The sequence below is a fragment of the Anguilla rostrata genome, chromosome 1 (assembly GCF_018555375.3).
Source record: "Anguilla rostrata isolate EN2019 chromosome 1, ASM1855537v3, whole genome shotgun sequence".
Taxonomy (NCBI): Eukaryota; Metazoa; Chordata; class Actinopteri; order Anguilliformes; family Anguillidae; genus Anguilla; species Anguilla rostrata.
This window is the reverse complement of record NC_057933.1, coordinates 70,118,136-70,145,927: the sequence shown is the minus strand read 5'-3', so window position 1 is coordinate 70,145,927 and position 27,792 is coordinate 70,118,136. Positions and strand designations below refer to the sequence as shown.

At 41.4% G+C, this 27,792-nt stretch overlaps 2 protein-coding genes across 17 annotated transcripts in view; one reads left to right on the top strand and one right to left on the bottom strand.

The window, feature by feature from the left end:
* LOC135233445 (uncharacterized) overlaps positions 1–12,106 on the bottom strand; it is a 44,411-nt gene extending 32,305 nt beyond the window's left edge. Inside the window, exons 1-8 of one of the 10 annotated variants that reach the window (XR_010323834.1) lie at positions 11,855–12,106; positions 11,399–11,731; positions 9,406–9,678; positions 8,572–8,693; positions 4,967–8,375; positions 4,473–4,790; positions 1,232–1,520; positions 276–478 (exon numbers count right to left, since the gene is read on the bottom strand). Coding sequence is in view for 9 of the 10 variants with exons in the window: in XM_064297024.1 (XP_064153094.1) it covers positions 276–478; positions 1,232–1,520; positions 4,473–4,790; positions 4,967–5,009 (853 nt within the window). In the remaining variant the exon portion in view is untranslated. Of the gene's footprint in view, positions 1–275; positions 479–1,231; positions 1,521–4,472; positions 4,791–4,966; positions 8,376–8,571; positions 8,694–9,405; positions 9,679–11,398; positions 11,732–11,854 lie in introns of those variants that run through there. The other 9 variants (XM_064297067.1, XM_064297074.1, XM_064297024.1 and 6 more) reach the window with 9 other exon arrangements.
* An 82-nt stretch (positions 12,107–12,188) lies between these two features.
* On the top strand, positions 12,189–27,653 carry LOC135233370 (meiotic recombination protein REC8 homolog). Of its 7 annotated transcripts, XM_064296877.1 has the most exons (14): positions 16,177–17,275; positions 18,497–18,565; positions 18,985–19,127; positions 19,976–20,051; positions 21,129–21,243; positions 21,429–21,501; positions 21,845–21,912; positions 22,046–22,133; positions 22,760–22,835; positions 23,138–23,366; positions 23,548–23,679; positions 25,392–25,458; positions 26,779–26,827; positions 27,063–27,653. In XM_064296877.1, the coding sequence occupies exons 1-13, from the start codon at positions 17,220–17,222 to the stop codon at positions 26,817–26,819; spliced, it is 1,233 nt and encodes a 410-aa protein (XP_064152947.1). In that variant the 5' UTR covers positions 16,177–17,219; the 3' UTR covers positions 26,820–26,827; positions 27,063–27,653. The 7 variants fall into 7 exon arrangements, 6 of the variants coding, with proteins under 6 accessions (XP_064152927.1, XP_064152918.1, XP_064152910.1 ...); XM_064296857.1 differs by lacking the exons at positions 16,177–17,275; positions 26,779–26,827; positions 27,063–27,653 and adding exons at positions 12,189–12,307; positions 25,791–26,772; XM_064296840.1 differs by lacking the exons at positions 26,779–26,827; positions 27,063–27,653 and adding an exon at positions 25,791–26,771 and having other exon boundaries at positions 16,175–17,275; positions 21,432–21,501.
* The last annotated feature ends 139 nt before the right edge of the window (positions 27,654–27,792 follow it).

Below are 27,792 nucleotides of genomic sequence, written 5' to 3'. Positions count from 1 at the left end.
GGAATTATGAAGTACGTTTCAAGTGCAATAACATCCATAGACAGCAGGTGGCGATGTTGTATTAGATTGTAGTGTGCCGTGTTCTCATGCTGGTTGCCTACGTCTACCTACATGCGGATGTTTAGCTTTTTAAAAAATAAGATATATAAGCACAGCCTGTTAATGTCCTTAATTGTTTATTCAAATGATGACTATTCATAATAGGATGTCATTTAGATAGATAGACAGACCGACAGACAGAAAGACAGATAGACAAAGTGTGTACTCATACTAACCAGAGTCAGTATGGGTTTGCTGACGGAATGAAAACTTTGGGCTCTGAACAGAGACATTCACCCCAACCTGGACCTCACACCACAATTCTTCATCCATTTCCACCATCTTATCTAGGTACCCGTACTCGTGCTCGTACTCATACTCATCCTCCCAGTCAGACTTCACTTTTAGTCCAATTCGCAACTGGCTCTCTACCCTGTACCTGTAAACAATAAAGCAAGAAGTTAGAGAGAAGCATAGACTACTTGTACATCTTTCTTTCCTTATGCACACTATATGACCAAAAGTGTCTGGACACCCCTTGGTCTGGGCCTGTTTTTCATGGTTTTGGCTCGGCCCTTTAGTTCCAGTGAGGGCAAATCTTAATGCTACAGCATACAATCACATTCTAGACGGTTATGTGCTTCTCCAACGGGGGGAAAGAATCGGGTTCAAAAAGATTAGAATTATTTTCATGGACTTTGTAAATATTATTAATTTAGAGACATATTGCATATTTAAGCCTGTCACACCCGTGCTCACCCTATTCCTTACATTTAATTGCCCCATTTAATAAGGTAAAGGAGGGCTAATGTTTATCTATAAACAGTAAGCAGCTCTGTAGAGTCAGGGACGATTTTACAGCATGCAGGCCACACATTACTACAAGAGAACAAGCACCAGTCAGAGGACAGATGCGTCTCTCACTGATAGTAACTGCACTGGGCACCTTGTTAATGGGTGGAGTTCATGCAAGGTTAACTCAAGATGACTTAACCCACCCCTGGTAGGATGAGGCCAATTCTGCCCTGCACTGCGGACTGCAGGTTATAGTTAGGTAATGACAGGTTCAGACTTACGATAGCTATGTTTATGCCTTCACCAACTGACTGACTCAGAAGCCCTCAAATGCATATTTTTATGCAAAATAAGAATAGTCCATTTGAATGCAAAAATTTCCCTGAACCCCACTTACCCTCTCTCGGTGGCTGACAAAGACGAGGTCTGGCCAGTTTTTTCCCATGATTCGCGGGTCGACCGCCAGTAGATATTTACCCAGGGGGCACTGAGTCTGGTCACTACACAGCGCAACTCAGTGTGCCGTACATCCAGGAAGTCACTCGCTTTAGTCTCATACCTCCATTTAGACATAAACTCTTGACTACTGTTTGATGTTTGAGCTTCACTCCAATCCAGCTCTGGGCTTCCACCCTCACCTGTCCATTCATTCAGCAAATGCAATTCACTGCTGTTTGTCCAGACATCTGCTCAAGAACAATACAACAGATTAGGGCAAATAAATGTTAAATAATACTGCTTCATCTTTACAGGTTTTTGTTTAATTTCAGTGTCTACTAATACATAGTTAAATGAATGAACAGAATACAATTAAGCTGAAAATATTTAAAATTATTTCAGAACAATGTGCCATCAGGATTAAATAAATGCTCCCCACAGTCACATCTGAATTCACAGCTCAGTTTAATTTGTCTCAGGATCAGTGAAAGGATAACATAGCAACAATCCTTCTGATTTACAGGTACAAGTCACATTGCATCTTCAGGTTGAATTTGTTGCCCAAATGTTTGCTTTTTTAATTTATTTTTTTAAGAAAACATTCTGCTACTAGAAGAGCCCTTTTCTGCCCTATTGTGCCATAAATAGATGCAATTTCAACAACAGATTACAAAACAAACCAATTAGCTACAGTTTAGTATAGCTGCAGATATATTCCTAAAATTACATATTTGTTAGTATGAACGGGCAACTCCAAATATATAGGAAACACCAAACATAGCATCCCTCTCTGTGTTGTACTTCTCCTCACTGTTCTCGATGAAACTGCAAGCTCATGCTCTCAAGTTCAAATTTGTAGTGAAATGATTCAGAATTGCTTGTCTGATTTCCTTGCATCTTGAACCAATTTACGGGCATTACAGTTAAACCACAGATGCCTCTAGCTGAAGATATCTTTCCGACATGCATGCCATCACCTTAGCCATGATTCCTTGTGAAACATCCGTAAGTTCGGCTGTCTGTATCACTAAAGCTCTGGCCAAACATGTTCCAACAATCATCCCTCTTTCAAAGTCCCTGGGATCATTTTATTTCAGCTAAAATAATGGGCAAGTGGGCCTGGATAGATTTATTTTATTAACAATAACGTCAAGCATTCTGGGTTGTCTGTGGCTTAATGAACTCAGGATCCAGTATTTACAAATTCACCTTCACACATTCACATTTCAATATTTTTAATCAGTGATATCTAAATTAGTCAAGGTATAAATGTAGGTTGACACCCTCAGTACATTTTCAGGTTTTTGACAAATTAAATGTCTATTTAATGTGGGTAATGTGGCTGTAAAAAAAAAAAAAAAAAAACGTTTCAGTAAAAACTTTCACCGTTATACTAAATCCTTTTTTAAAATTCAAAATAATGTGTCTTTGTGGAATTTTTTTATACATTTCCCCTTTTCATTTATTTGCACGTCAATTTAATCTTCCATGTCATTTACATTTCAAAAGTAATTTTGGTCTCTGTAAATGACATGGAAGAATACATTTGGTTGTGTCAATGTTTATTTTAATGTTACATTTGTGAATTGCGCACGTTTTCTACGTTGCCTGCGCCAGTGAAACGCAATCTCTTATAAGACTATCTATTTAAATGTTTTATTTTCTGGCCAAATGCAGAAAAGAATAGTTGAGGATGCAATAGTTTAGGATGAATTCATCATTAAATAATTTGATACGGTCCCGCCTCTTAATTGCCCGTTGGCTACTGTTTCTTTTTCCTTGTCATTTTTAACCTGTTGTATGTGAAAGAGCCGACCAGCCCTTAATTGAATTTACTCCCGAACTGAAAGCATTTGGATGGCCAGGTAAAAAGGAGGTAGGGAAGCCCAAATGGACGGTTGCTTCTTCATCCATCCACTGACGGAAAGTGGCAACATTGTGTTTTGTTCCAACTTTTTTTTAATTACACATCTCACTCGCACACATATCCAGACACTCACGCACACACACTCATAGCCTACATGCATCCACACACGTGCATTTATTCCAATTTCAATAAACTTTTTTTCTTTAAAAACATTCGTTGTGGTCTCAGTTTTGTTTGACTAGTGCGACCCCATTCGTAACAAATTGCACGTTTGTTTGAAGTTTCTACCAACCATAAATAGTATTTACAGTTCTGACCTACTTTTGGTTTATCGGAGAAGATTTTTTCAGCCTATTATTCTTCGCCCATTAAAACTCGTTTGCTGCCCAGTGCCTTAACACTAATAAATGAACACATGGTTGGCCACACCTGAAAAATTAAATCTGAGCCGCTGCCGTAGTGTGGCCTACTGGATACAATCTTGGTGTTTTTTTTATAGTTATTCATGCTTGAGTACCCTGTGTGGATCCCCGTGACACCACAATCGGTACACTTGGGGGGTCTTTGATCTAATCGCGACTGCAGGTGACATAATGTCTCTCAGTACAACCAAACTTGTCTGGAAACCCTGGATGTTGAGAATCCTTCTCTCAGCATTCCATAGTTATTTTCTGCCGGTTATCGCAGGTTTCATTCCACTTTGGGAGACGCATACATATGGCAAGACGTTCAATATTTGCATCGCATAAGTCATTCTGCTTCTCTACCACTGGTTTACTCGTTTATATGTTGCTATGAATAATCAAGCTTGTGTATTATAGATATTCGCCATTTGCTGTTGGGCGCAATTATTTTCCCCTCGGCTGATTAATAGACCGTATAGCCTACTATGATGTCTTTAAAATTTTAGGCTGAGCCCACCGATTCCTTAAAACAATGTAACTCCAATCCAATAAAGTTTTGATCAAATTCAACCTCTTCGCCAAGCAATGGATAAACAACACGATGGTTTTGTGCCCCCAGGACTAAGGCTGAAAACCACTGAGGTGGACTACAAGCCTTGTCAGCCACTGTTTTAGGCTGCATGTGCGAGGTGTGTTTGGTCAGCAATTAATGGGTTTTTACATAGATTCCTAGTAAGGATCCTATTCTGACACATTTTCCAGAAATATCTTAATCGGCTAGTCTTAAACCCTGAATTGTTACAGGGCAACATCACGGTCCTTTGACATCACGACCCGTTCATCTCGAGCCAAGACCCATTTCCCCACAATTTAGACCAAAATATAATTTTTTTGGGTCAAAACTACTTGGGGACGTGGTTTTTACTCACCTCCGACCGTTAAAACGGTCCCATTATCGGTAAACTGGAGGTAGCTACTGAGGTGCTCTCCACAGTAATACCGCCCAGAATCCCCTGATTCCACCTGTAAAATCGTCAGGGCAACCCAGATATCGTCTGTTCTTTTGCTGGTGAATCGGCACGGCGATTTCTCACATTTAGTATCGATAATTTGCAGCGTCTCATTCGAATTCATTCGAACCCAGCGGACAAGCTCTTTGTAACAGCCATGGTTCTTGGAACACTGGCAACTGAGTGTGGCATCCTCACCCGCTCTGGCGAACACGATCGAGCAAGTGACGGAACCGGCTGCAATAAACAAAGGGGTCGAATTAAAACAGAATCTCTGACAAGTGCCAAAATACCCAAATTATATTAGCATAGCATATTATTTCACATTATTTGGTTTAATGTTTTCAAGTAAACCGCCATAATTTTTTCTATACATTTGAAATATATATAGGCTAATTTAGTAGGCTACTCACTGCAGGACAGAGCGAAGAGTATGAAATGGAGAACCTGTGGCATGTCCGCAGAACCCGATGGTGCAAGTGTATCAGTCCGGTTTCGTCTGCCAGATAAGACTGACTGCTTACAGATATGCGTGTCAAGTTCAGGCTCGCCTTCTCACCTAAAAACCAAAGGGCGAGTTTCCGTTAATGGAACACACTTTCGCCACACACACAACCGTTTCTCGGCCATTTCGAACGATCGAAACTGAAAAAACCCGCAGAAATAACCGCAACTAAACTGTTTGAAAGAGAAGTAGGCCGTCCAAGGCTGTGTCTCAACCATCTCCGACGTTAACTGTTTGCGCACAAACAACATCGAGGCTGCGTGGTTTTTAGATCTGCCGACTGCTTTTAAGAAACAAAAGCCCACCAAAATTCCAACCACGCTGAAACCACTTGTTATTTACTTGTTTGGCCTTTAAGGACAAGCACAACTCCATGCATGCAGGCTTGCATGCAAAAAAAAAACAAAAACGGCTCTAATGTAAAACACTGAGTCATTTTCTCACGGTTTCAATTTATCATTATGCTAATAACGCAATGTGTTATCAAATAAAAAATTGTAGATTTACTGTCTTAGCTTTGCATTTTTTCTTTCTTTCATCAACATTATTATTATTATTATTATTATTATTATTATTATTATTATTATTGGTAGTAGTAGTAGTATAATAATTGTTATTGTCACAACCTGGCTTGGAAGTTCATTAAAAAAGAGAGATGAAACAAGAAAAAAAAACTAGTTTAAATCAGTTACTTGAAATCACAATGGGGACTAATTAACACTAACAGCTGCTGAGTACCACACATCAAATTTCTCTAGCTCTATGTATCTGAGCTATTTATGTTTCCATATAAATAATATCAAGGAAGCTATTCACCCAATGAGACCTGGGGCCTCATTTATAAAACGGACTTACGATCAATTTTGATCTTAAGTATGACTTGCGCAGAAAACCAAGTAAAAATCAAACCTTACTTTGAAGTGGAAATGATCTTATGTCTACGCAAAGTCTAGACTTGACGTAAGTTATTTTCCTGCTGGTTATGTATGGCTATTTTTTTCCCCCTTGCAGTTTATGGTCAGACCATTTCTTTTTCAGATCAGCCACAGTTGTGTCTTGCTGCCCCACCTCATTCGTTGCAGTGGCGACACACTCCCAAGCTACCTGTTTGGCTTTGTTTGTCAACCCACTATTTAATCCACCAAATAATACGTGCTGTCTGTCTTCAATCTCCTCTACCATCGCCGTGATAGCGTCTTCCAAAAAGATTGCTTTTCTATTTTGGCCCATTGTTATTCCTGACTAAACCCTCATTTGTGCTAGCATTATACAAGGCGAAAATGCTGATTGTAAGGCACGTTCAGGTGCCGTCAATTTTAAGTTAATTTGAGATTTATAGATCACTGGTAAGTAAGTTACAAATGGGCTTCTTAGAACCTGGGTAAGCAAGGTGTTATGCTCAGTATCTTTTATGAAACCGTTGGAAATGATCTTAAGACTAAGTTCAAGTATAAATCTAAGAACATTTTTATAAATGAGGCCCTAGGACATAGTGGTGGCTCCCACCTCTGTGCAAGCATTCTTTTAGCTGCTATACGGTCAGCCAACCAAAGGCATTTTTATGGTAGTGATAAATCATGATAAATCATAAAAACATGAGGTGTGGAAGTGTATTGGCTATTCATTGTGTATGCTTGTGTGCAGGGATCAGTGAAAAGTATCATGACAAATGTTGTAAGATGAGACAACTCAAGTGTACCAACATACTGAGAGAGAGGGAAAGCAAACAGACAAGCCAGCCCCAGAATGGGTGAAAGAGAGTTAAATAGGGCACTAAGCACAGGTGTGCCTCAATTGAACTCTTCCCAACCTCGCCCACCAGCTTCCTGTTCAGGAACTCAAGAGAACCTGACAAAACCAGGCAAGTGGAGCAAGGCAGCCATCACATTATTATTATTATTATTATTATTATTATTATTATTATTATTGTGTATTTTATTACTGAATTTATGAAAAGCCTTATTCCTCATGATATACTACGCAAACCCAGACCAACTCTTCTCTTGTGTCCTTTTAGGACATACCAAAATTGTACCCTGGTCAAAAGGCAACCAATAGCCATTGTAAGTTTTGGGTTCATAATCAAAGTTTGTGGCATGAAACAATCACATTGTGATGATTATGGAGATTATGTCTGCAATTATGCCACCAGCCTTTTAAATTAAGTTTGTGCACAGCTACACATTCCAGCATGGTCAATGTATCGTTGTCAAATTTTACTAAAAAATATACATTTTGTCAACAAAAATGGAATTGGTTTCTCCTCAAATTTGCCTCAGCTGGGAGTCACTCGTGTGCCCTGTTTTTTGTTGTTATTTCTTGAGATACACAGTTTCCTTATGGTGCTCATGCAAAATGAGCTAATAACTTTTTACATAATGCATTTGTGTACCTGCATTCAACATGACCAGCACACTCCTGCCAGTCCTGATGTCCTTTCAAATGACAGGACGCTCCACTGAGAACTGTGTTTTATAAATGTTAATCTAAAAGCAAAAGATATTTAACTTTGTATTGCAACCTGAATTTAATATAGGCCAGTCTAAGCTCATCTAAAAAATGACATTATAGGCCTTGATGAAGAAGCTTACTGAAATTGTACAGTCACATTGCAATGCATCACCTGTGGTTTGAGCTATTTTGCGAAGGTGGTGGACCACTTCCCTTGCTTGACTGCCTGATAGTGTTGTTGCCTGTGTACATAGCTATTTCTTGCTGCAAGGCTATAATTACAAATGTTTCCATGGTCTGACATAGCACCACAGTCATGACCACAGTATTTCTGAGAAATAGAAAAAAGAAACAGTTTGAAAAAATTTTGGTTAAACATTGTCATTTGCTCTTGTCAAGATTTTTTTATTTCATTCGATTGCAATAAGTTTGTCAAAACACACAACTTACAATACAATTGTACAACATAAACCTTTAACTTAAATTAAGGCATGATAAAACTACTCAAATCGAATCACTCAAAGTAACGAAACTGCGCAGCATCATCCTCTAAGCAAGCACAAGTGTAGAGAGCCGCAAATGGGCCAAAAATGTTTTTAATCTGCAAATACTGCTGTGACGTCTACAAAGTAAAGAAAATAAAGAAATGCTCCTTCAAGTCCTATTGGATTTTAGACATTCAACAGATGCTCTTGTCAGAGCAAATTACTTTCTTTGAACACTCAATCCATTTTTACAGCTGGATGTGTACTGAAACAGTGCAGGCACATTGTGCCAAAGTACAGTGGTAGAGTCTCATTGGGGAATGAAACCTACAACCCCTGAGTTACAAATCCAGATCAGATCCCGTATGTGCTGTCCATTCCCTGAGAGAGAGAGAGAGAGAGAGAGGGAGGGGGAGAAATGTTTTTTTAAATGGAAATACTAAGAGTTGTGGAATAAATTTTCCATGCGATATTATGAAAAAAAGAGTTACCAAAGAGTTCAGTTACTGAAAGCGCATTCTTCACTCCAGCATTATACTTCATATATTTCAGGAGACAGTTGTATTGAATATCTGACCTGTGCTATAGGGCTCTGCTTCCTCCGTCTCCAGGCCCACAGCCCACTGGCTGTCACAGTCACCAGCAGCAGCACCACAGCCAGGGGAGATAGGTACAGCAGCAGCCGGCACTGATCCTTGCCTGAAGTATTTCAATATGACAAAACAACTTATAATTACACAGACTCTGAGAATGAGTGTTATAGATCCAGGACAGATAACAATCTCAGGTTATTGTATCTTCGATGAGTATAGGTCTCTAAGCCTTAACCTAAGATATTATATTGTAGACTGTGTATGTATTATACATGACTCAATTGTCTTATTGCTTTACTTTCTAAAAGTCCACATTTTTACCATTGTAATGTGCATGCAAGTAAATGGAACTGTAGGCTACAATTACAGATTGTATTGCAAGTGACAATAATTATATATATTCATAATAAATTTGTCTGCCACTGTCACCGCCTTAGTTATGAAAGCTTTGATACATTCCAGTTCCAATTTTGTTTTGCAAAATTATCAACCATTCAAATTTAAATAAGTAGCACCTCATTACAGCTGATTCTCCCCATGCTTGATTCTAAATTTTAAATAGCATTTTGTGCATTTTTTTTTTTTTTTTTTTGCTGAATAATAAACTGCGCGACACTCTTAACTAGATTGAAATCATGGGTTGTTGGGAACGTGAAATAGCCCACTGCGTGAATTCATAATACACTATGAAGCTACCTGCAATTATTACATTGAAAATTTGGTTAGAATAATAACTAGACAAAGATGATAAAGGAATGGCAGACAGGACCTGATAAGATAAAGGGAAAAAAGAGGGAGATAAAAAAACATTTTCTTACTATCTTGCATGACCCGAGTTCGAATAATGACTCCAGTGATGTGCCTACATACACAGTTCAAAGCACGGATCCCGTCTTTCAAAGAGAGGATGGAGGACCGTATGAATGCGTCCTGCGCGTCTATAAAAGTTTCAGCCTGCAACGTCAGCCCGTCTTTGGCATCATCTGTTTCCCACTGTGGATCACTCCAGGTTGGACCCCCACCTTTCAATTCACAAACAACGGCCCCTGTGCGATTGAGGAACACGCGCATTACAGGGAGGCTCTTGGGATCTGAGGAGAAAGAGAGACGAGATATATAGTAGAATGGGTCTCATGAAACCACAATGGGAAATTAAAATTGTTCTCAACTGACCTAGCTACCTGGTTAAATACATTATAACATGACATCGATTGGTGGACAGTCTTATGACTTTGGTATTACGCATTTGGTAAATTGGTAACTTCACTCGTGTCCCAGAGTTAGATTAATAGCTACAGAACATCAGTTTTTACCGTTGAGAAGCATGTTCTTTACAGTTTCTTTCTATTTATATATTTAACTTTGTATTATTTTTTTATTTTTTACTTCCATAGCCATTTTCATTGTGTATCTTATAGAAAATGTTGAGGTATGGATGAATTGACACTTCTGTTTTCGACAGTCCTGAGGTTGCCACTAAATAATCTAGGCCTAAAGTTGCAAACCAAATAATAGTGTTATCCAAGCTAAGTTTGCCAATTTATTTAGTTTTACATAGGCTCAGAAAAAAATCATTCGCAAATTATGAGCGAATAATTTTTGCAGCTGGGGCCATGGAAGAAAGGCTTTTCTGAAAAGTTGCTTAAACTGCCTAGATACATCATGTATTAACAGCCTGGTTTTTAGAACGGCTAAAATTAAAATATACCGCGAAACCCAGTCTGAATTTCAAGATAGGAGGTATTTTCTTTGTCAGTGGTGCTGTGGAATTTTGAGCTCTCGATAATTAAACAAGACAATCGATCCAGCCCTCAACAACCGCTCAGTCACTGAAGCACTGAAAGTCTTCAATAGCTGAGAATACTAAGGACAACGAGAGTGAATGGAATTCAATAAAAGAATGATCGGAGCTGATTGCCTGTACAAAGCTATGTTCTGTCATTTCCTTTACCTGTTACAGGATATGGTATTTATTTATTTACTTAGGCTAACCATGCCACATAATCAATCTGACTTATTTTGAAGTCGAAAATCGTCATACATTTTTGGACCCTTTTGGAGCGTAAAATAATAGCGTACCTCTTGAAATGGCTGAATATTTAGACTGGCTACAGGCTACTGTTGACGTGGTTAACATTTTTCCGATCTTATCAAATCAGTGGCTGAATATTTAGACTGGCTACAGCCTACTGATGTGGTTAACATTCCGATTTCTGTCCATTACAAGGCAATAGCCTGGGCAAATGTTCACGAACGGGACATTCGTTATACAGAGCCCACTGCTCATATAGGCCACTCAATAAAATAAGATTAAATGTTGGAATTAGAATTTACCCAGATACAAGATGAAAACTAGGTCTATAGCCTAGTTACAGTGAGTTTTTATAGGTTCAACATCAACTTGTCCTCGTCGCAATGATTGCCGTGACTTCGTACGGCTGATGTAGGCTCCCCTTTCCGCTGCGAAATCTATCAACAATCCTGAATGATTGTTTGTTTCTTATGTTCATGTTTTTTCTATTCCGACACAGATACACGGTAAAATGCCAATGTTAATTCATTTCTTAACAAATAACTGTTGGTCACACATTCCAGAATGGGACCAAATGGTATCTGTTAAGAGTTGTAATAACACTGTTAAGATTTGGATTTAACACTGGACATTTTAATGTGTAGCTGTTATAAGATGGGCCAATCAGTCTACAATTAATGTAATCCTTAATGTTGCTCACGTTTTTTCCTCTTTACAAAAACAATTTTTCGAGATCATCGCTCAAATAATAATCCAAACAATACATGTCCATATCTTACCTGTTATGGCTAAAACTGAGTAGGAGCCAGGTGTTAAGTTTAGAGCAGTGCCCGCCACGGAGAAGTAGCGTCCGGAGTCGGCGATTGTGGCGCTCGAGAAGTTTAGATACGCAGTATCAGAGCCTTTGGGAAGCTCTCCGCTGTAACGGCCCCTCTTCGTGGTGTATGAGCTGAAGTAAGCGAGGCGCTCTACCTTTCCACTCGGTCTCAGACGGTACCAGCTAATGCGCGTGTAATAGTTCGATATTTCTTTGATACGGCTGTGGATGGTCACATTTTGCCCTATATCCCCGAATACTATAGGAGCAGGGTTAACCAAGCCTTCAGCAGTTTCTGAGAAACAGAAAACAGAGTTAAACAAAAACAAAATACAATACAGACACGTGGAAATAACAATAACAACAACAACAACAACAATAATAATAATAATGATAACAATAATTTGCAAATACTCACTGTACTCGATGAAGATAAACAGAAAAAATAAAGAAACCATAGTGAAGAAATTATTGTGCACGTTAACTAAGTATATTGCTACTGTGAATAAAAGGATGCCATGTCATCTATTCTGTCATTTCTGTAATGATGTGCAAGCGAAAAACCTTGCCAAACCAAAAGCCAAAAACAACTGCACAGTTTCCCATTTTGCAAATGATAAATCTTGCTCTCTCTCCGTCTGTCAGTCTCTCTCTCTCTCTCTCTCTCTCTCACACACACACACACACACACACACATTCTGACCCCCTGCATGCACATTTCTGCAGTGGAAACTAACTTAGATGGAAACTAACTTCAAAGGCATATGTTGCCTGCTACAAAGGCCACCCATCCTGACACCTGAAGGTATATAGGGCAACTCTTCATCTACTCAGTGCCAATATCTTGCTGATTTGCTCTCAAGAAGTCCCAGTATGTATACAACTCTTTAATACGAATTATACATTTTAAAATATATAATATTTGATATTAACTTATATTTATGAGTTGTAATGTTTTAGTCAGGAGATCTGGTTGACAGCAATACTCAATGATACTTAATGTGACTGCATGTGAAAAAATTGCAACAAGTATGCAACAAACTATACAAAGGGAAATGCAAATATGCACAGGGAAAAATACCTACTGCAGAGTGCAAATCAAATCATTCAGTCATAAAATAGACATCACAAAATGCCGCTACGGGCTAGTCGAAAATATGAATTTTCTGGGGTCTTTTGCACTGATCGGCGTGAACAGTTTAGAAGGGGACAGTGCGCGAGACACCCCCAGTGCGGTAGGTCTGCAGACAGGTGAGTGGGAGGCCATGAAAGGCTCTTTCTACTGTAACTGGAAACTCAAACGGCGTGAGCAGCAGAGGTGTTACTGAAGCACTTCATGTAACAAAAAAAAAAAAAAGACCAGTAAATTACTGGCAGAAGCGCTTTTATGTTTCTCGCTGTGTCCTCATACCACAGGCTATTGTATTCTTATCTGTGCGTATTTTCGCAGTTTTTTTTGATGGTATGAGTTATCTGTACACATATTGCCCTGTAATTCTTAGAGCGTCTCAATTGCTGTGTGTGATACTGTTGGAAATTTCTGGTAATCAGTTGGACATTTCTGGTCATTTCCATGACATATTATTCTTCTATTATTCTGTTATTCATCACATAGTATTAGTACATAATCACACATAGTGTCAGCGTAATTATAAGTAGAAGTACACGGTCAGCATGGTCAGCATAAGTAAAAGAACACTGCACACTCACACATTTTAGTGGACACTCACACATTATCTTCTAAATAAAATGAATAACCTCTGTACTCATATATCTGGATCCATGTAACAGCTGCACTCCTTTGTTCTCATGTCAGAACCAATGAGAGCTGAATAAACACATTTTTAATTTGATATCCTGGAATAGCGGAACCACTATTGTTTAACAAATCAGCATTTGGACAAAGGGGAGCAAATAAATATCCAGTAAACGACTGTGGTGCAGCCAAAAGAAATGCCTCCAGGGGGAGAAGAACTGATAAGAAAAGATAAGAAATGAAATAAAAGCTGATGTATCTGTGGGGTTCGTTGGGCTGTTTCGCGGACATCACGGCTTTGTACTCTATTTACTTGAGAATAAAGTCTGATATTCTGAAGATTCTGCCTCATCCTCTTTATTGAAAAGATAGAAGAAATCTGCTAAATCTAGATCAAAAAGAAGAAGAAGTTTGTCGATTGGAAACCACGACAATACACAGTATTACTGCAATTATTATACAGATATTTGTATTTATACAGTATATACGCAGAGTATATGTATTAATTGTGGAAAAAAAAACTTATTGGTGAGCTTAGGACCACCATGAATGTAGGTTATTACAAAGGCTTTGCATCAAATTTAAGACCTTGGTGCTTGCATACCAGGCAGCTAAGGGGTCAGCACCAGGGTACATCCAGAGGATCATCAGACCCTACACACCAGCCAGACCTCTCTGTTCTGCCACCTCTGGCCGCTTGGCACCTCCCCCTCTTCGCGTCTGTACTTCCCACTCCCGTCTGCTGTCTGTCCTGGCCCCTCGCTGGTGGAATGACCTCCCCGTGGTGGTCAGAACAGCAGAGAATCTTACTACCTTCAAACGCAGACTAAAGACTCATCTCTTCAGGCTGCACCTCTCCCCACCCCTCCCTAGCCTATAGTTTAGCTCAATGTACCTAGTTAGGATAATATGATTATGTTAGTTTATTTGGCAGGATTGTTTTTGTCTGATTAGGCAAATGTGATTCCAGTGCTAGTTAATACTTGGTAGGATTGTTGTTTGCTGAACAGGTTACTCTACAGGGTTGGAGTCCTGATCGATGTGGTCACTTCTGGCACTAGGATCTTTACTTCACTCTAGTGTGTTTCTTTTGCACCCCTGCACCTTGACCTAATGCACTTGTTGTATGTCGCTCTGGATAAGAGCGTCTGCTAAATGCCTGTAATGTAATGTAATGTAAAGTGTCCAGAATTGATATGTGGAGGCCTGATGGCAGAAACCTCAGATCTTCATATGAAACCAGTTTCCTCAATTTCACAATGAACTTAGCACACACTCAGTGAGCACAAACATTTCATGTATTTCTCCAGAACAGGAGAAAAAAATGTAGCTTCTTGGTAATGGTGGCATGTATGTATCTGGACACAATAGATATTCACACACCATAAGTATGAGTGCCTAACATGAACATTAACTTCCCCACCACACACACACAAAAAAAGACAAATGTATAATCCCCAATTTAATTTTACTTACAATCCAAATAATCAATTAAAACATATGTTGAATGTAAATGTGCAATTTTATGATAATCATTAGATTAAGTATAAAAAGTGCTAGTGAATAAAATATTTATTCAGATAGACAGTGTTGGAAATTTACTAAGTTAAAAAGTTAAAACTTTCCAATATAGATGTGACAATGTAATGAACATAGTACTATATGACTGTAAATAACACATTGTTTTATTACACAATCTTCATGTTCGATTATCCTTTTTGTTAATCATGAGTTAGCTATTTAAAGTATGTAGCCTATGTCCAAAACATTCACTTCAGATTAACACGAATCACATGATTTATTTGATGATTAAATAGTTTTACTTGTTTTTTGCTATACATTTCTAACTAACAATACTATACCAGCATTGCAGCCCATATATCCCAAGGTACAGTGTCAGCCTTTGTATTAGTGTACTAATATGAACAAACTAAACCAAAGTTCTAATATTTTAGTTTTTCCCCTTAATAGCCGTTTTCAGAGGGAGGAGCAACAATAGTATTGTGTACATTTTAGTCTAGTCTGCTCTAGTATGACAGAACGAGATTTATACATTTAAAATAAAACAAATGACTGAGCGTACACAAATATGGTGAATTTGAGGTGAACTAACGCAGTAGCCAAATAGAGCGCCCCCTGGAAAAAGTGAAGGGCAGCGCCGCACAGCGACAGCACACCTCTGAGGAGGCGACAGACACCATCGACGACTTCATTAACAGTTTCCATACTCAGGCGGACAAATTGCAGGAATTCCGATTTATTTACTGCACCTTCACTTTTCAGGTCCGTGTTCCAATCCAGCTGTCCACACATGGATCGTTTCCGGGCATAAAAATATTTCTGGAGGCAGCGAAGCAGGTGAACACAAGGGCGGCGAAGAGATACGCGAAGATGGATGAAAGATAAGAGAATGATAGAGAGGGAATCTGCCACACCGTTGAGACACCTTTTCAATTGGTCGACCGTTCGAGCTGAATGAGAGACGGAGACGGCAGTTAAAAAATCGAACTGTAAAGTTTATGTAGTTAGCTATAGCCTATGCTACACTCCCTTCGGAAAGTTCCATCTTAAACCAGCCGAAACTAGTCAAAGTGGTTTTCCCATACGGAAAAATGATATAGGGAAATATATGGGAAGCACAAATATCTTAACATATGAAAACATAGTCTAAACTGTATTAGGCTATTACCCATCTATTTTTACATCATATATTTACATTTCAAATGTATAGGCTAGCAAAAATATAAATATTCAAAACAGACTACTTCTGCATATTTATGACATGTATTTAGCCTACATATATTTAAATACAGATACAAGATTTGTATTTTATAGGCCTACACAAATATAAATTTGAAATGTCATATTTAAAATTATATACGATATATATATATATATATATATATATATATATATATTATATATATATATATATATATATATATCATATATTATGCAATAGGCCTACATTTAAATAGATTTTCAATGTCCTGCCATATATTTAATTATATTAGGCTACTTTTACATAAGCGGTTCACCAGCTGACCAAGCCTAGTCAGAAGTCCACCAATTTGACCACCAGCTTAGGCCTACTCTAGGCCTGCCAACGTCACCAGCTTTAACCAGCTTTGTCCAACTAGAGACCAGCTATGGCCAGGTAGAAGTGTCGAAAACACGGTTTAAGCCATTCTAAACCATCTTTAAATCCAAGCGGGTTTTAGCTGGAATTTTCAGCAGGACTACAGAAATGGTTTCATGGGTGGAGGTCAGCCTATCTGTTTTCAAACCGCGTCACAACCACATCGCAACACATGCAGACTAATAGGCTATTTTACCATCAATTACAGCAAAGATCAGACCGAGCGTGCCCAGGACCATGCAGGAAGTCTCCATTTTTGTACTCCGAACCTTCCGTAGACGTGTAGCTACCAGCGTTTTTCGTTCAGTCCCTCACTTTGCCTGGGTCCAGACGTTTGAATCCTGCCCACTGCAGATTCAGATGGAAATGGAGTGTAACGAGTTGATAATTTTGTCTGATATCAGGCACTGGGAACGAGTGGCTTATTCCAACCAGTCGCTTGCACGGTTTCTTATTTCGATTTCCCTGAAACGAAAACGAAACTGTCGCTAGAGAAAGCCAGTGGAATGATGGAAGACCGAGATGTTTGTAGTGTTTCGCCCTTTGAAATTCTTAGACGCTTAAATTGGCGTTATTGGTCAGTTTGTTTCCACAGCATAAATTAAACTGTTGATTGGTCAGAAGTAATGGGAGGGGACAGTGTTATCTAAAATAAGGGTAGCCTATATCGATTGTTCCAAGGAAGGACAAAGTTATATAGCCCGCAATTTTCTGTGTATGAAAATTACTAGGCATAGCTAGACCTATTACCACAGATAATGCGCATTTATGGAAATTCACGCTTGACTTTTAATTAGGCTACTGTATTGATAAGCTGATCCACTGTACTCTCTATTTCTACTTCTATCGAGGGAAACATTAGCTCTGAGCAATTATTAATAACAGACGATGTTTTACTATCCAAACGTTTTACAATACCGCACAGGCTGTTTCTCTACTGTATGGTGAGTTTTTTATATATTTATTCTCATAATATGATTGATGGTCCAAATTATGTGCCCATATTCATCAGTTTCTATCCATGTAGCCTATTGAAACCTTTGATGATGTCTACCTGCCTATACTCACCAATATCAAGATTGACATCATGATTTTGCTATATTAACAGGCGATTAAGTTCGAGACACAGACGTTTTTGTCGACAAAGTCCTGTTTTTAAACCCGAAATGTTCTTACCTAGTCCATAATGACAAAATAATTCTCTAAGAAAAATGGACCCGATTCTAGAAGTAGCCTATTTTTAGATAATTGAACTTAAGTGACTGAATTCCGACGATGAAGTGAGCGACGGATTAAAAAAATAAAACAACAACTACCAAACAAAACCATTATTGGCATCCATTTGGGTTTTCAATGTTCACATGCGAACTTTTTAGTTTCAAATGTTTGGTTGTTTTGTATAATCACGAGGATAAAGATTCGAACACCTTGGCATTTTCCAACTCCCTTCACATTAGAAATTACATTACGATTAGACTTATGTCTCTTTACAATGTGTAGATTTATGAGTGAATTATTGGCCTACTGTTTCTGAGCCCGTTTAGAATCGTGAAAAGCGGTTTACAAATGGTGAAATAACTGCAGAATCAAATAAATTAGGGAACAAAGTTATTGTGTAATAAACAAAGCAATCAAGATATTAATCAAAATATTAAACGATACAGGTAACATCTGTGTTAGCCTACACAATCCGTGTGTAAAATTAATTTTCTATAGATTAGATTATTTCTTCGACTTTCAATAATTCAGATAGGCTACACTATTGCAGTTACAGAAAAAACAGGCGCGAACGATTTTCAGACATAATAATGAACGAATTCACAAAACAAGAAAAGGACCAATCAAGTGCCTCTTTGAGAAGTAAATATTATTAAATCAGTGCATGTTCGGGAGTCATGCTGAGGTGAAGCAGTCTATTTGTTGACAAAGTTCGGGCATCAAGGAGAATATGATAAGGGTAACATCGAAACTATTTTGGAAGCCTCAGAATGACATTACAAGAGATAATTCACCTGTGTACTGCGCAGAGATGCACAACACATTTTATTTAATAAACAGACACGTAAGCCAATGATTTTGCGAATTGCCTAAACTGATTATGTGTAGGCTTATATCAATAGTTGTTAACCCTTTTTAAAAATGTTTAAACTTTTTTTTTTGTTCAGGTTGGCAGCTACAAAAGCTATCAAAATTTCTCGGAGAGACTATCTCAAAGTCAACGTTCAACGCACATGGTAATTGAAAAATATCTTTTTTAATGTTCGGTCCAGTGCTAATTCCACTAACAGAGTAAATAGGAGTCAAATAAGGAGCATATTTACTCTGTAAGAGTTGATATACCTGAACATTTTACTGTGTAGTTGTATGTAAATGTGTCATTGTGTCTGTCCCTGCTTTAAGCCTCTGTTTCCAAATGCCCTGCTGCGTAAGCTTGTCTTCTTCCTATGTGCGGTTTGTAATTCTTTTAGCATATATGGATATCCATGTCTGTGTTTGTTCAAGCATGTGTACGTTGTGTGTGGAAAACCTCAGCGCACATAATGATATAGATAATAATATAGGTACAAATAATTTAGGTTCGTTTCTCTTTGCCTTGAACATAGTTAACATTTATGTGAAGTTAACATTTATGCTGGTGCTTGCATGCTAACAGCGATGACATCATGGATTACGTGCTGGTGCGGGCCCCGCCTCTCCAGCCGGGACTTCCCCGCCCCCGTTTCTCCCTCTACCTGTCCTTCCAGCTGCAGTATGGCGTCATCATCGTCTACCACCGCCAATGTGCCCTTTTACTGGGTGAGAAAGCATTTGATATTCTTTCTGTTACAGTCCATTCCCACTGAAAATAATCAACGTGCAGTACATACCGATATAAATACGACAGAGAGGACGTGGGAGTGCGAGAGAGATACATGTATTTTGACACACTGACACAGAATTGGGAATTGACTGACTGACTGACTGACTCCTGACTGACTGGGCGTGCTGCTCTACAGTACGTCAGAACTATCGGTGAGGTGAGAGATAGCTTGGCGTGTATACTGAGAGAATGTACTGATGTGATGTAATGATATGTTATGTGAGGGTGATGTAATGTAATGATATGTTATGTGAGGGTGATGTAATGTACTGACATGTTATGTGAGGGTGATGTAATGTAATGATATGTTATGTGAGGGTAATGTAATGTAATGCATTGATATGTTATGTGAGGGTGATGTAATGTAATGATATGTTATGTGAGGGTGATGTAATGTAATGTAATGATATGTTGTGTGAGGGTAATGTAATGATATGTTATGTGAGGGTGATGTAATGTAATGATATGTTATGTGAGGGTGATGTAATGATATGTTATGTGAGGGTGATGTAATGTAATGATATGTTATGTGAGGGTGATGTAATGTAATGATATGTTATGTGAGGGTGATGTAATGTAATGATATGTTATGTGAGGGTGATGTAATGTAATGATATGTTATGTGAGGGTGAGGCTGGCCGGCATGGGCAGTTTGGCACGGCCACGCCCCTGCACCAGCTACTCGGAGAGCACAGCGAGGAACGCTGTGCGTGTGTTTCTCTGAGGAGATCAGGTGGCTAAGTGCTACCAGCGCTGTGCTCTGACTGCTTGGCTCTGGTTCCAGAGGAGATCCAGCACACCATAGACAGACTGCTGCGCTCCGCCAAGACGCTCAAAATTGACCTGGTGGAGCCCGACAGGTGAGAGCCGCGCACTTCACGGTAGTGTAGTATAATGGGTAAGGAACTGGTAACCGCAAGGTTGCAGGTTCGATTCCTGGGTAGGACACTGCCATTGTACCCTTGAGCAATTGGACTCAGCTGTGCAGGACCCGCAGAAGATCTCCTAGAGCGGGCTAAGTATCTGTTTTTTGCCAGTAGTGTAGCTAGATTAGACTTCTACCTGTTTTGTAGTTTGCCCAGCATTAGTTTTGGATTGTTTGTTTGTTCGCTGAACAGGTTACCCGACAGGGTTGGAGTCCTGATCTAGGTGGTCACTTCTGGCACTACGATCTTTACTTCACTCTAGTGTGTTTCTTTTGCACCTCTGCACCTTGAACTAATGCACTTGTTGTACGTCGCTCTGGATAAGAGCGTCTGCTAAATGCCTGTAATGAAATGTAACTTCATGGCACGACTGCCTTCGAACGCACTTCACAGGTTTCTGTGCACTGTCTCCCAGCTGCTGAGCGAGGGTTAGGGTCTTCATTAAAGATTAAGGCAGACTGAATACGGTAGTACAATAAATGCTTCCAAACAGGGGCACCATGTGGGGGCGAGGAGGTTAGAGTCCAAGGGCCCAGACTGACAGGGGCCCTTAAAAAAATTGTGCTGTGATTGTGCAGGGATGGGGCGGCCTGGGGTGGTGGGGCCAATGTGAGATCTTTACATGGGGCCCAAAATCCCTGGTACCACCCCTGCTTGGAAAGATGGTAGATGCTGGAAGTGCCCAGGTTTGCAAGTGGCCACCGTCATGGGACACTTTCGCCCTGCTCTCTGTCCACGATGGGCAGTCACCTGCCACCCAGGGGGCTTTTCCTTGTCACTGTTGCTGTTGGCTCGCTTTATGGGTGATTAAGCTGGGGTACCGTGAAGGATATTCGTGACAAATTCCTTGTAAAATGCATATAAATAAAATTTGATTTGATTTGAGCAGTGAGTGCATTTATGTATTTTGTACTAATACAGCTTTTGTCCTCCTGTCATCATTTTCCAGCACTTCCACAACTGATAACCGTGGATGGGACACCGATCGTACTTTTATTTGTTGTCCTGTAGGCCGGCCCTAACTGTTCCTGATGGTCTGTCCATGTTGGAGGAATGTGAGAGGGCCCAGGACCCCTTCTTTGGAGTGATGGAGTACGCGATGCCCAGCCCCAGTACGATCATGCAGGTAGCGTCACACAGAGAAAGTCTAAACAAGTAAAGGCTCTGGAAATACATGCACGCACATGCGTGTGCACACACAAGCATGCACGCACACACACAGACATGCAAGGGAAACTACTGTTATAAAGGAAGGCGCACACCAGTTTGATGCTGTGATGGCTGAGGTTGTTATTTGTGTGCAATTGAAAGCAGTGGCAGGTACCTGAAGAAACATCCCCCCAGCGCCCCCTGGTGGAAAGACTTGGAACACCACAGAGGGACCGTGAGTGATCACAAGCCAGAATAAGAGCGATGCCATGTGCTATTTTTTGGAGGCATAAGTTAAACCTAATAATAATAATAATAACAACAACAATACTAATATAGTAATAATAACAATAATGATAATGTCTTATTTACTTAGCCCTTTCGATTTTACACTAAAAATCTCAGAATATCACCATATTGTCACCATCATTTCCTCTATTAAATAAGAAATGCCTTTGTGTATGTGTGTGTGTGTCTGTGTGTATGTGTGTGTGTGTGTGTGTGTGTGTGTGTGTGTGTTTGAGGGGAGAGGTGCTGTGCTTTCTCTTTAAGTTGCCATACTCTTTCTGTATTCAAAGGCATCACTGCATCCCCTGAGTCTATCACTCTGGTAGACAGGGAGCTCGTTGTTACTCCTGCAGCAGAGGTACTGAAATCACACAAACGACATCACTGGTAATCCTAAATGTGCTGTGTCATGTCTCATGCTTAATGTTCTTGTTGTTTAATTACGTTTTTTTGTGCGCCACTCCTCTTTCATCTCTCCGTCCGGTCTCCAGTTTGAAGGGGCGGACCTGCCAGAGGTCACGCCCAGGCATATGGACATAATTGACATGCTGATGGAGCAGCAGGACCAGTTTCCTGAAGGTGCGTTAAGGCCTTAAAGGTAGCGGTAATGCTTCGATCCGGACTGCAGTTCCGGGTCAAAGGGCAACGATCCGCAACGTGCAAAAGTCTGTCCGTATTGTTATGAATCCCAGGAAAATATTCATTTATATGTCCATAATCTTAGGGCAGTTTGCTCCCTAGCGACACTGCCAACGTCATTCTTTACGTTTCCGACTCAGGCTCGTCATCACGCACTCTAGTGCCATTTTTCCTTCTGTTAACGCAACGTCAGTAAGTATTTGCATTCTCAGCCTCATTGTGGTTGCATGTGTGCGTGGTAACAGGATTATATTAGCCGGATCATATGTAGTGATCGTTATTAGATCATCTTGGATCACGTCGTAGCAGAATTTGTGATATTGCTGAATATCGAACCGTTGGCTCAAGAGTCTAACTCGTATCTTGTTGTGAAGCCTGAGGTTTACACCCCTAGTCAAAGGGGGGGGGTGTCACAGAGAGGGAGCGCTGGGAGACTTTAGCCTGCTCTATGTGGGACAGCCCTGCTGCAGGCAAACCCTAATCCACTGAACTCACAGCACTGCCATGCTAGTCTCAGGCCCTGTAATGAGCATCACAGCGGAGGCTAAATTCTGTCTGTCTTTCAGAAGTGGAGGAGAGAGAGGAAGTGAGGGAGGCAGAGATATCGAGGGAACAGCAGCAGGCGGCAGTCTCCGCGTTGCAGTGAGTCACACTGAATGAGACGGACAGAGCAGAGAGAGACCGTTTGAGAAGGGGACAGCTGGCTGACATACATAGTGTAACAGTATAATGAAAAAGACTCGATAGGTGCAACAGATAGAAGTTTACAGGTTGCTAGAGAAACGTTAATTGGGCTCACTGTCATTCTGTAGGGATTGGGCCCCAAACACGCTCTGCAGAGACAGGTGTGTGAGGATTGGAGGCGTATTGTCATCATGTTGATGGTGATTTCCACACGCCGCTTCTGCACATTGCGTGCTGACTTGCCGCGTTCTTCCCGACAGGCTGGGGGTCACCGCGGTGACTGCCGAGGATCTCACCTTGCTGCCGGAGAGGGAGGCGGAGACGCCTGCGCCGGCCCCGCCCTCGACCCCGCCCCTGCCCCCGCCCCCGCTGGAGACCACCCCGGTGTCTGTCATTCCACTGCCCTCGTCCCCTGAGGGAGAGAGGGAGGGGGAGACGGAGGAGAGACGGAGGCGGAAGGAGAGAGGGAGGGACAGTCCTGGTCTGGAGGTGAGTGGTGTCGGGGAAGAGTGACGCGCGCACGGTGCTGTGTCGTTTCTGAGTGACCGGGAGCAGAGGGAAGGATAAACAGTGTGTCAGTGCCGTACCGCTGTGCCTCAGTGACCAGACTGGAGTTCCCCTGGGCTCCTCTCTGCACTGCAGGGTTTTACCCTTTCCTCTCTCTCCGCAGCCAGAGCCCGCAGCTCCACCAAAGAAACCGCGGCGGCGGCGGCAGCTGCTCTTCATCGACGAGCAGACTCAGATTCCCTCAGAGGAGCTGCAGGAGGCGATACAGGATCCACTGACTGAGACCCAGACCCTGGTACCACACTGACCCTCTCAGACCCAGGCCCTGGTACCACACTGACCCTCTCAGACCCAGGCCCTGGTACCACACTGACCCGCTCAGACCCAGGCCCTGGTACCACACTGACCCTCTCAGACCCAGGCCCTGGTACCACACTGACCCGCTCAGACCCAGACCCTGGTACCACAGTGACACACTCAGACCCAGGCCCTGGTACCACACTGACCCTCTCAGACCCAGGCCCTGGTACCACACTGACCCTCTCAGACCCAGGCCCTGGTACCACACTGACCCTCTCAGACCCAGGCCCTGGTACCACACTGACCCGCTCAGACCCAGGCCCTGGTACCACACTGACCCTCTCAGACCCAGGCCCTGCTACCACACTGACACACTCAGACCCAGGCCCTGGTACCACACTGACCCACTCAGACCCAGGCCCTGGTACCAGGGTTCGTACGGTCATGAAAAACCTGGAAAAGTCATTGAAATTTAAAATGCAATTTCCAGGCCCTGGAAAAGTTATGGAAAATAATATTTTTTGAAAAGTTTTGGAAAAGTAATGGAAACACAGCTAAAGTTGCATCAAATATAATTACTAATGAATCCAATCATACAAATAGTATGTATAGTAATAAAACGTAAATTGGCACGTAACCTTCGCGGTATTTTGGTGGTGTGAGAAGTTAATTCGGTCTGGCTCAGTCTGTTTACAGGCACGCTTCTGCTAATGTAGCAGTTAGTAAACGTAGGCCCTACTGTGCCGACAATATGCCAGGGAAGTGCAGCTTCAATAATATATCAGGGCTCGAAATTAACTTTTTTACTTCGTAGCACTGGTGCTCGCAACTTCAAAAAGTTTGGAGCACCCACCAAAAATATAAGGAGCACCAACAATATATGCAATAGATTGTTTTGATTGATAAAAAACGACAATATAACAGTACGGTTTACAAGTAACAGTTAAACTGTCACGCCTAAAATGTGTCGACTCTTCAAGGAATTGCGTGTTATGCATTCAAACGACAAAGCGCTTCTGGTCACATTAATACCGCTAATTAAATCAATCGCCAGTAAACTGCATCGGAGAAATTAGCTGTTTCAACCGGGTCGCTTCACAAAACAGTAGCCTACGTTAACGTTTCAAAAAAAAATGCCGTAATCGTTCGCTTCAGCTTTTCAGCTTTCGATAACGCTAATAAATTGAACATAAACTTTTGTCTTCAGGTAACATTAGTTACCGCGTTAGCTCTCTGTGTCGCGTGACAGTGGAGTGATCGAAGGCTAATATTAACCAATTTAAAATCAGCATTAAAGGTAAGAATGTCAAGCTCACGATTGGTTAGAAGGGTCAACTTCTATGGAAATTCAGGTAAAGGTTGAGGAGAAGTCATGGAAAAGTCATTGAAAATCATTGGTGAAAAAGTGTATGAACCCTGTGGTACCACACTGACCGGCTCAGACCCAGTCCCTGGTACTACACTGACACACACTGACAGGCCCTGCTACCACACCGCATGATTAGACTAAAATACACACTAATACAGTGATGGATTTATGCAAGCACAAATTCACATATGACACAGTTAATGACATTCTGGAGGATATACATCAGATCACATGATTACTGGCATGCATGATAGATCTCAGTCTCACTCTCTGAAACCAAGCTGTGTATGCGTGTGCATGTGTGTGTGTGTGTGTGTGTGTGTGTGTGTATGTGTCAGGAGTTGTTTGAGCCTCCCTCCAGAAGAAGTGTCTCTCCTGTGGAGCTCCTGAGCAATCCCTGCACTGGTGAGTGTCGCCATGTTGCTACACAGCACCCATATTAAAGTACTGAAGCCCAACAGATTTCATACTGTAGCTTTTGTCTGGAGATTCCTCAGCTACTTCATTAGACTCCTGGTCCACCGCAAGTCCTAACAGTAGCGACGCAGCGATCCGGCCATCAACGGCCACGAGTGCTGATATACAAAATGGTGGAGCACTGACTGCTGGGCCAATGCCAGGCCACTAGGGGGCAGCGGTATGCTTGCTAGCTTAGACCAGGCAGTGATTCAGCACCGTGGTATAGATCTCAGCTTAGCTTCCTGTAGTTACTCCGGGCCCCGTGCTCTACCTTCTAGCCCTCCACCCAGATATCCTGGATCTGTGGAGACGGGCAGCGGTCGTCACCCCCCTCTCGAGTGTGGCTGCCGGGGAGAGGGTGGAGGAGGGGGAGACGGAGTCGGAAAGAGGGAGCTTGGCGGCAGTAGAGCAAGAGAGGGTGGCGGATAAGGAAGTGAGAGAGGAGGACGGGTCAAAAGAGGCAAGAGAGATTTGGACTGCTGTCTGTGTTTGCACTTAGACAATGACCTGTTAATAAATAATAATAAAGAATAAATAATCTGTTCACCTCTGTATCTGTTGATCCAAATCACCAGATTTGGATCAACCTTTTTCAAACTGCACTACTCAGAACCAGATTTAAATTGAGATTTATTAAGATGCAAGCAATCAATTTTTAATCTAAAGACACAGTTCTGACTATTTTAAACAATTAATGTTACAGAAATAGACAAGTTACTGTCACAAATGGAATTAATGAAATAAGATACCAAACCACAGCTTGTTTCTCCAGCGGTAATCCCACAATTTGCCAAGAATGAAATTCAAAAACCAAAAAACAGTGCAATATTCCAAAAAGCCCAGAGATGAAATGTAGAATGCCAGACCTAGACGCAGGACTCCAACTAACAAACTTCTAAGAGAAGTTCACATACTACTGAGCATTATGGTGACATTAAATATTCATATTTTTAGATCTTTTTGGGAGGGACAGCTTTGGCTATTATGGAAATGTCTGTCAGTTACTATGTAGAGAGACTAGATCAGGCAATAATTAAACCAAGTTATAAACCCAGTAGTGACACTCTGGCCTCTCAAACACACACACACACACACACATTTACACCTCAAATGGCTACCCCTAATTCCTGCTCTCTGTGTCTTATCTCCAGGTTCTAGTAGTAACCATTTTAAGAATACACGTGAAAGTAATAATGCTTTTTATATGATTTGCCTGTTAGATATTTCTGTCTTTTATCCTCTCTTTGTGTTCCTCTGTGTGTTCAGGTTGCCAGAGAGTTAGTGGAGTCAGAACGGCCTCAGCCTGAAGCGTCAGGTGAGATAAGATCTTTATTTCTGTTCCTAAGCTTCTCCGAGCTGCAGTTCCGTCCTCACCTGTGCACAGGTGGCCTTTGCTCGGCAGGTACAGGGTATGTCTTTGGCCTCGCTATAGTAGAATTCCAGTACTGCAGTGTAATTATTTTACATCAAGTTGTTTGGCTGAATGGTGCTTTCAGTGTTTTCCAATGATAAATGAGTGTAACCTGTTGCCATGGCTGCCGTTGTTCCAGTTTCCACTGAGCTGTTGGGGGAGCTGTCCGACAGGGACGTGTCCCACCTCGTCATGCCAGAGAGCAGAGGGTGAGGAGAGGAGCGAGGGACAGGGAAAGAGAGAGGGAGAGAGAGAGAGAGATGCTGTGGAAAAGCAGGAGAGGGAGGCTAGGATAAAATTGGAGAGATAGTGTTAAAGTGAGAGAAGAATGAGAGAGTGGGTTGAGAAGGAGAGAGTGTATGGGAACGGTAGAGGCCAGGCGAAGCAGGAGTTGGAGAGGGTTGCACATTATTGTGTGGCCGGAACCCAAGCTGATTATGTTGCGTGTGTGTGCATGCACTTGTGTGTGTGTGGTGTGTATGTGTGTGTGCGTGTGTGCGTGTGTGTGTGTGGTGTGTATGTGTGTGTGCGTGTGTGCGTGTGTGCATGTGCTTGTGTGTGTGTGATGTGTATGTGTGTGCGTGTGTGTGTGTGTGCATGTGCTTGTGTGTGTGTGGTGTGTGTGTGTGTGTGTGTGTGTGTGTGTGTGTGTGTGTGTGTGTGTGTGTGTGGTGTGTGTGTGTGTGTGCGTGTGTGTGTGTGGTGTGTATGTGTGTGTGTGTGTGTGTGTGTGTGTGGTGTGTGTGTGTGTGTGTGTGGTGTGTGTGTGTGTGATGTGTGCGTGTGTGTTGTGTGTGTGTGTGTGTGGTGTGTGTGTGGTGTGGTGTGTGGTGTGTATGTGTGTGGGTGTGTTGTGTGTGTGTGTGTGT

Coding starts and splice junctions, on each gene's coding strand:
- LOC135233370 (XM_064296832.1), top strand. CDS start 17,220: ATGTTTTACTATCCAAACGTTTTACAATACCGCACAGGCTGTTTCTCT. Junction 21,502..21,844: donor TGGAACACCACAGAGGGACC/GTGAGTGATCAC, acceptor CTGTATTCAAAG/GCATCACTGCATCCCCTGAG. Junction 21,913..22,045: donor TTGTTACTCCTGCAGCAGAG/GTACTGAAATCA, acceptor TCCGGTCTCCAG/TTTGAAGGGGCGGACCTGCC.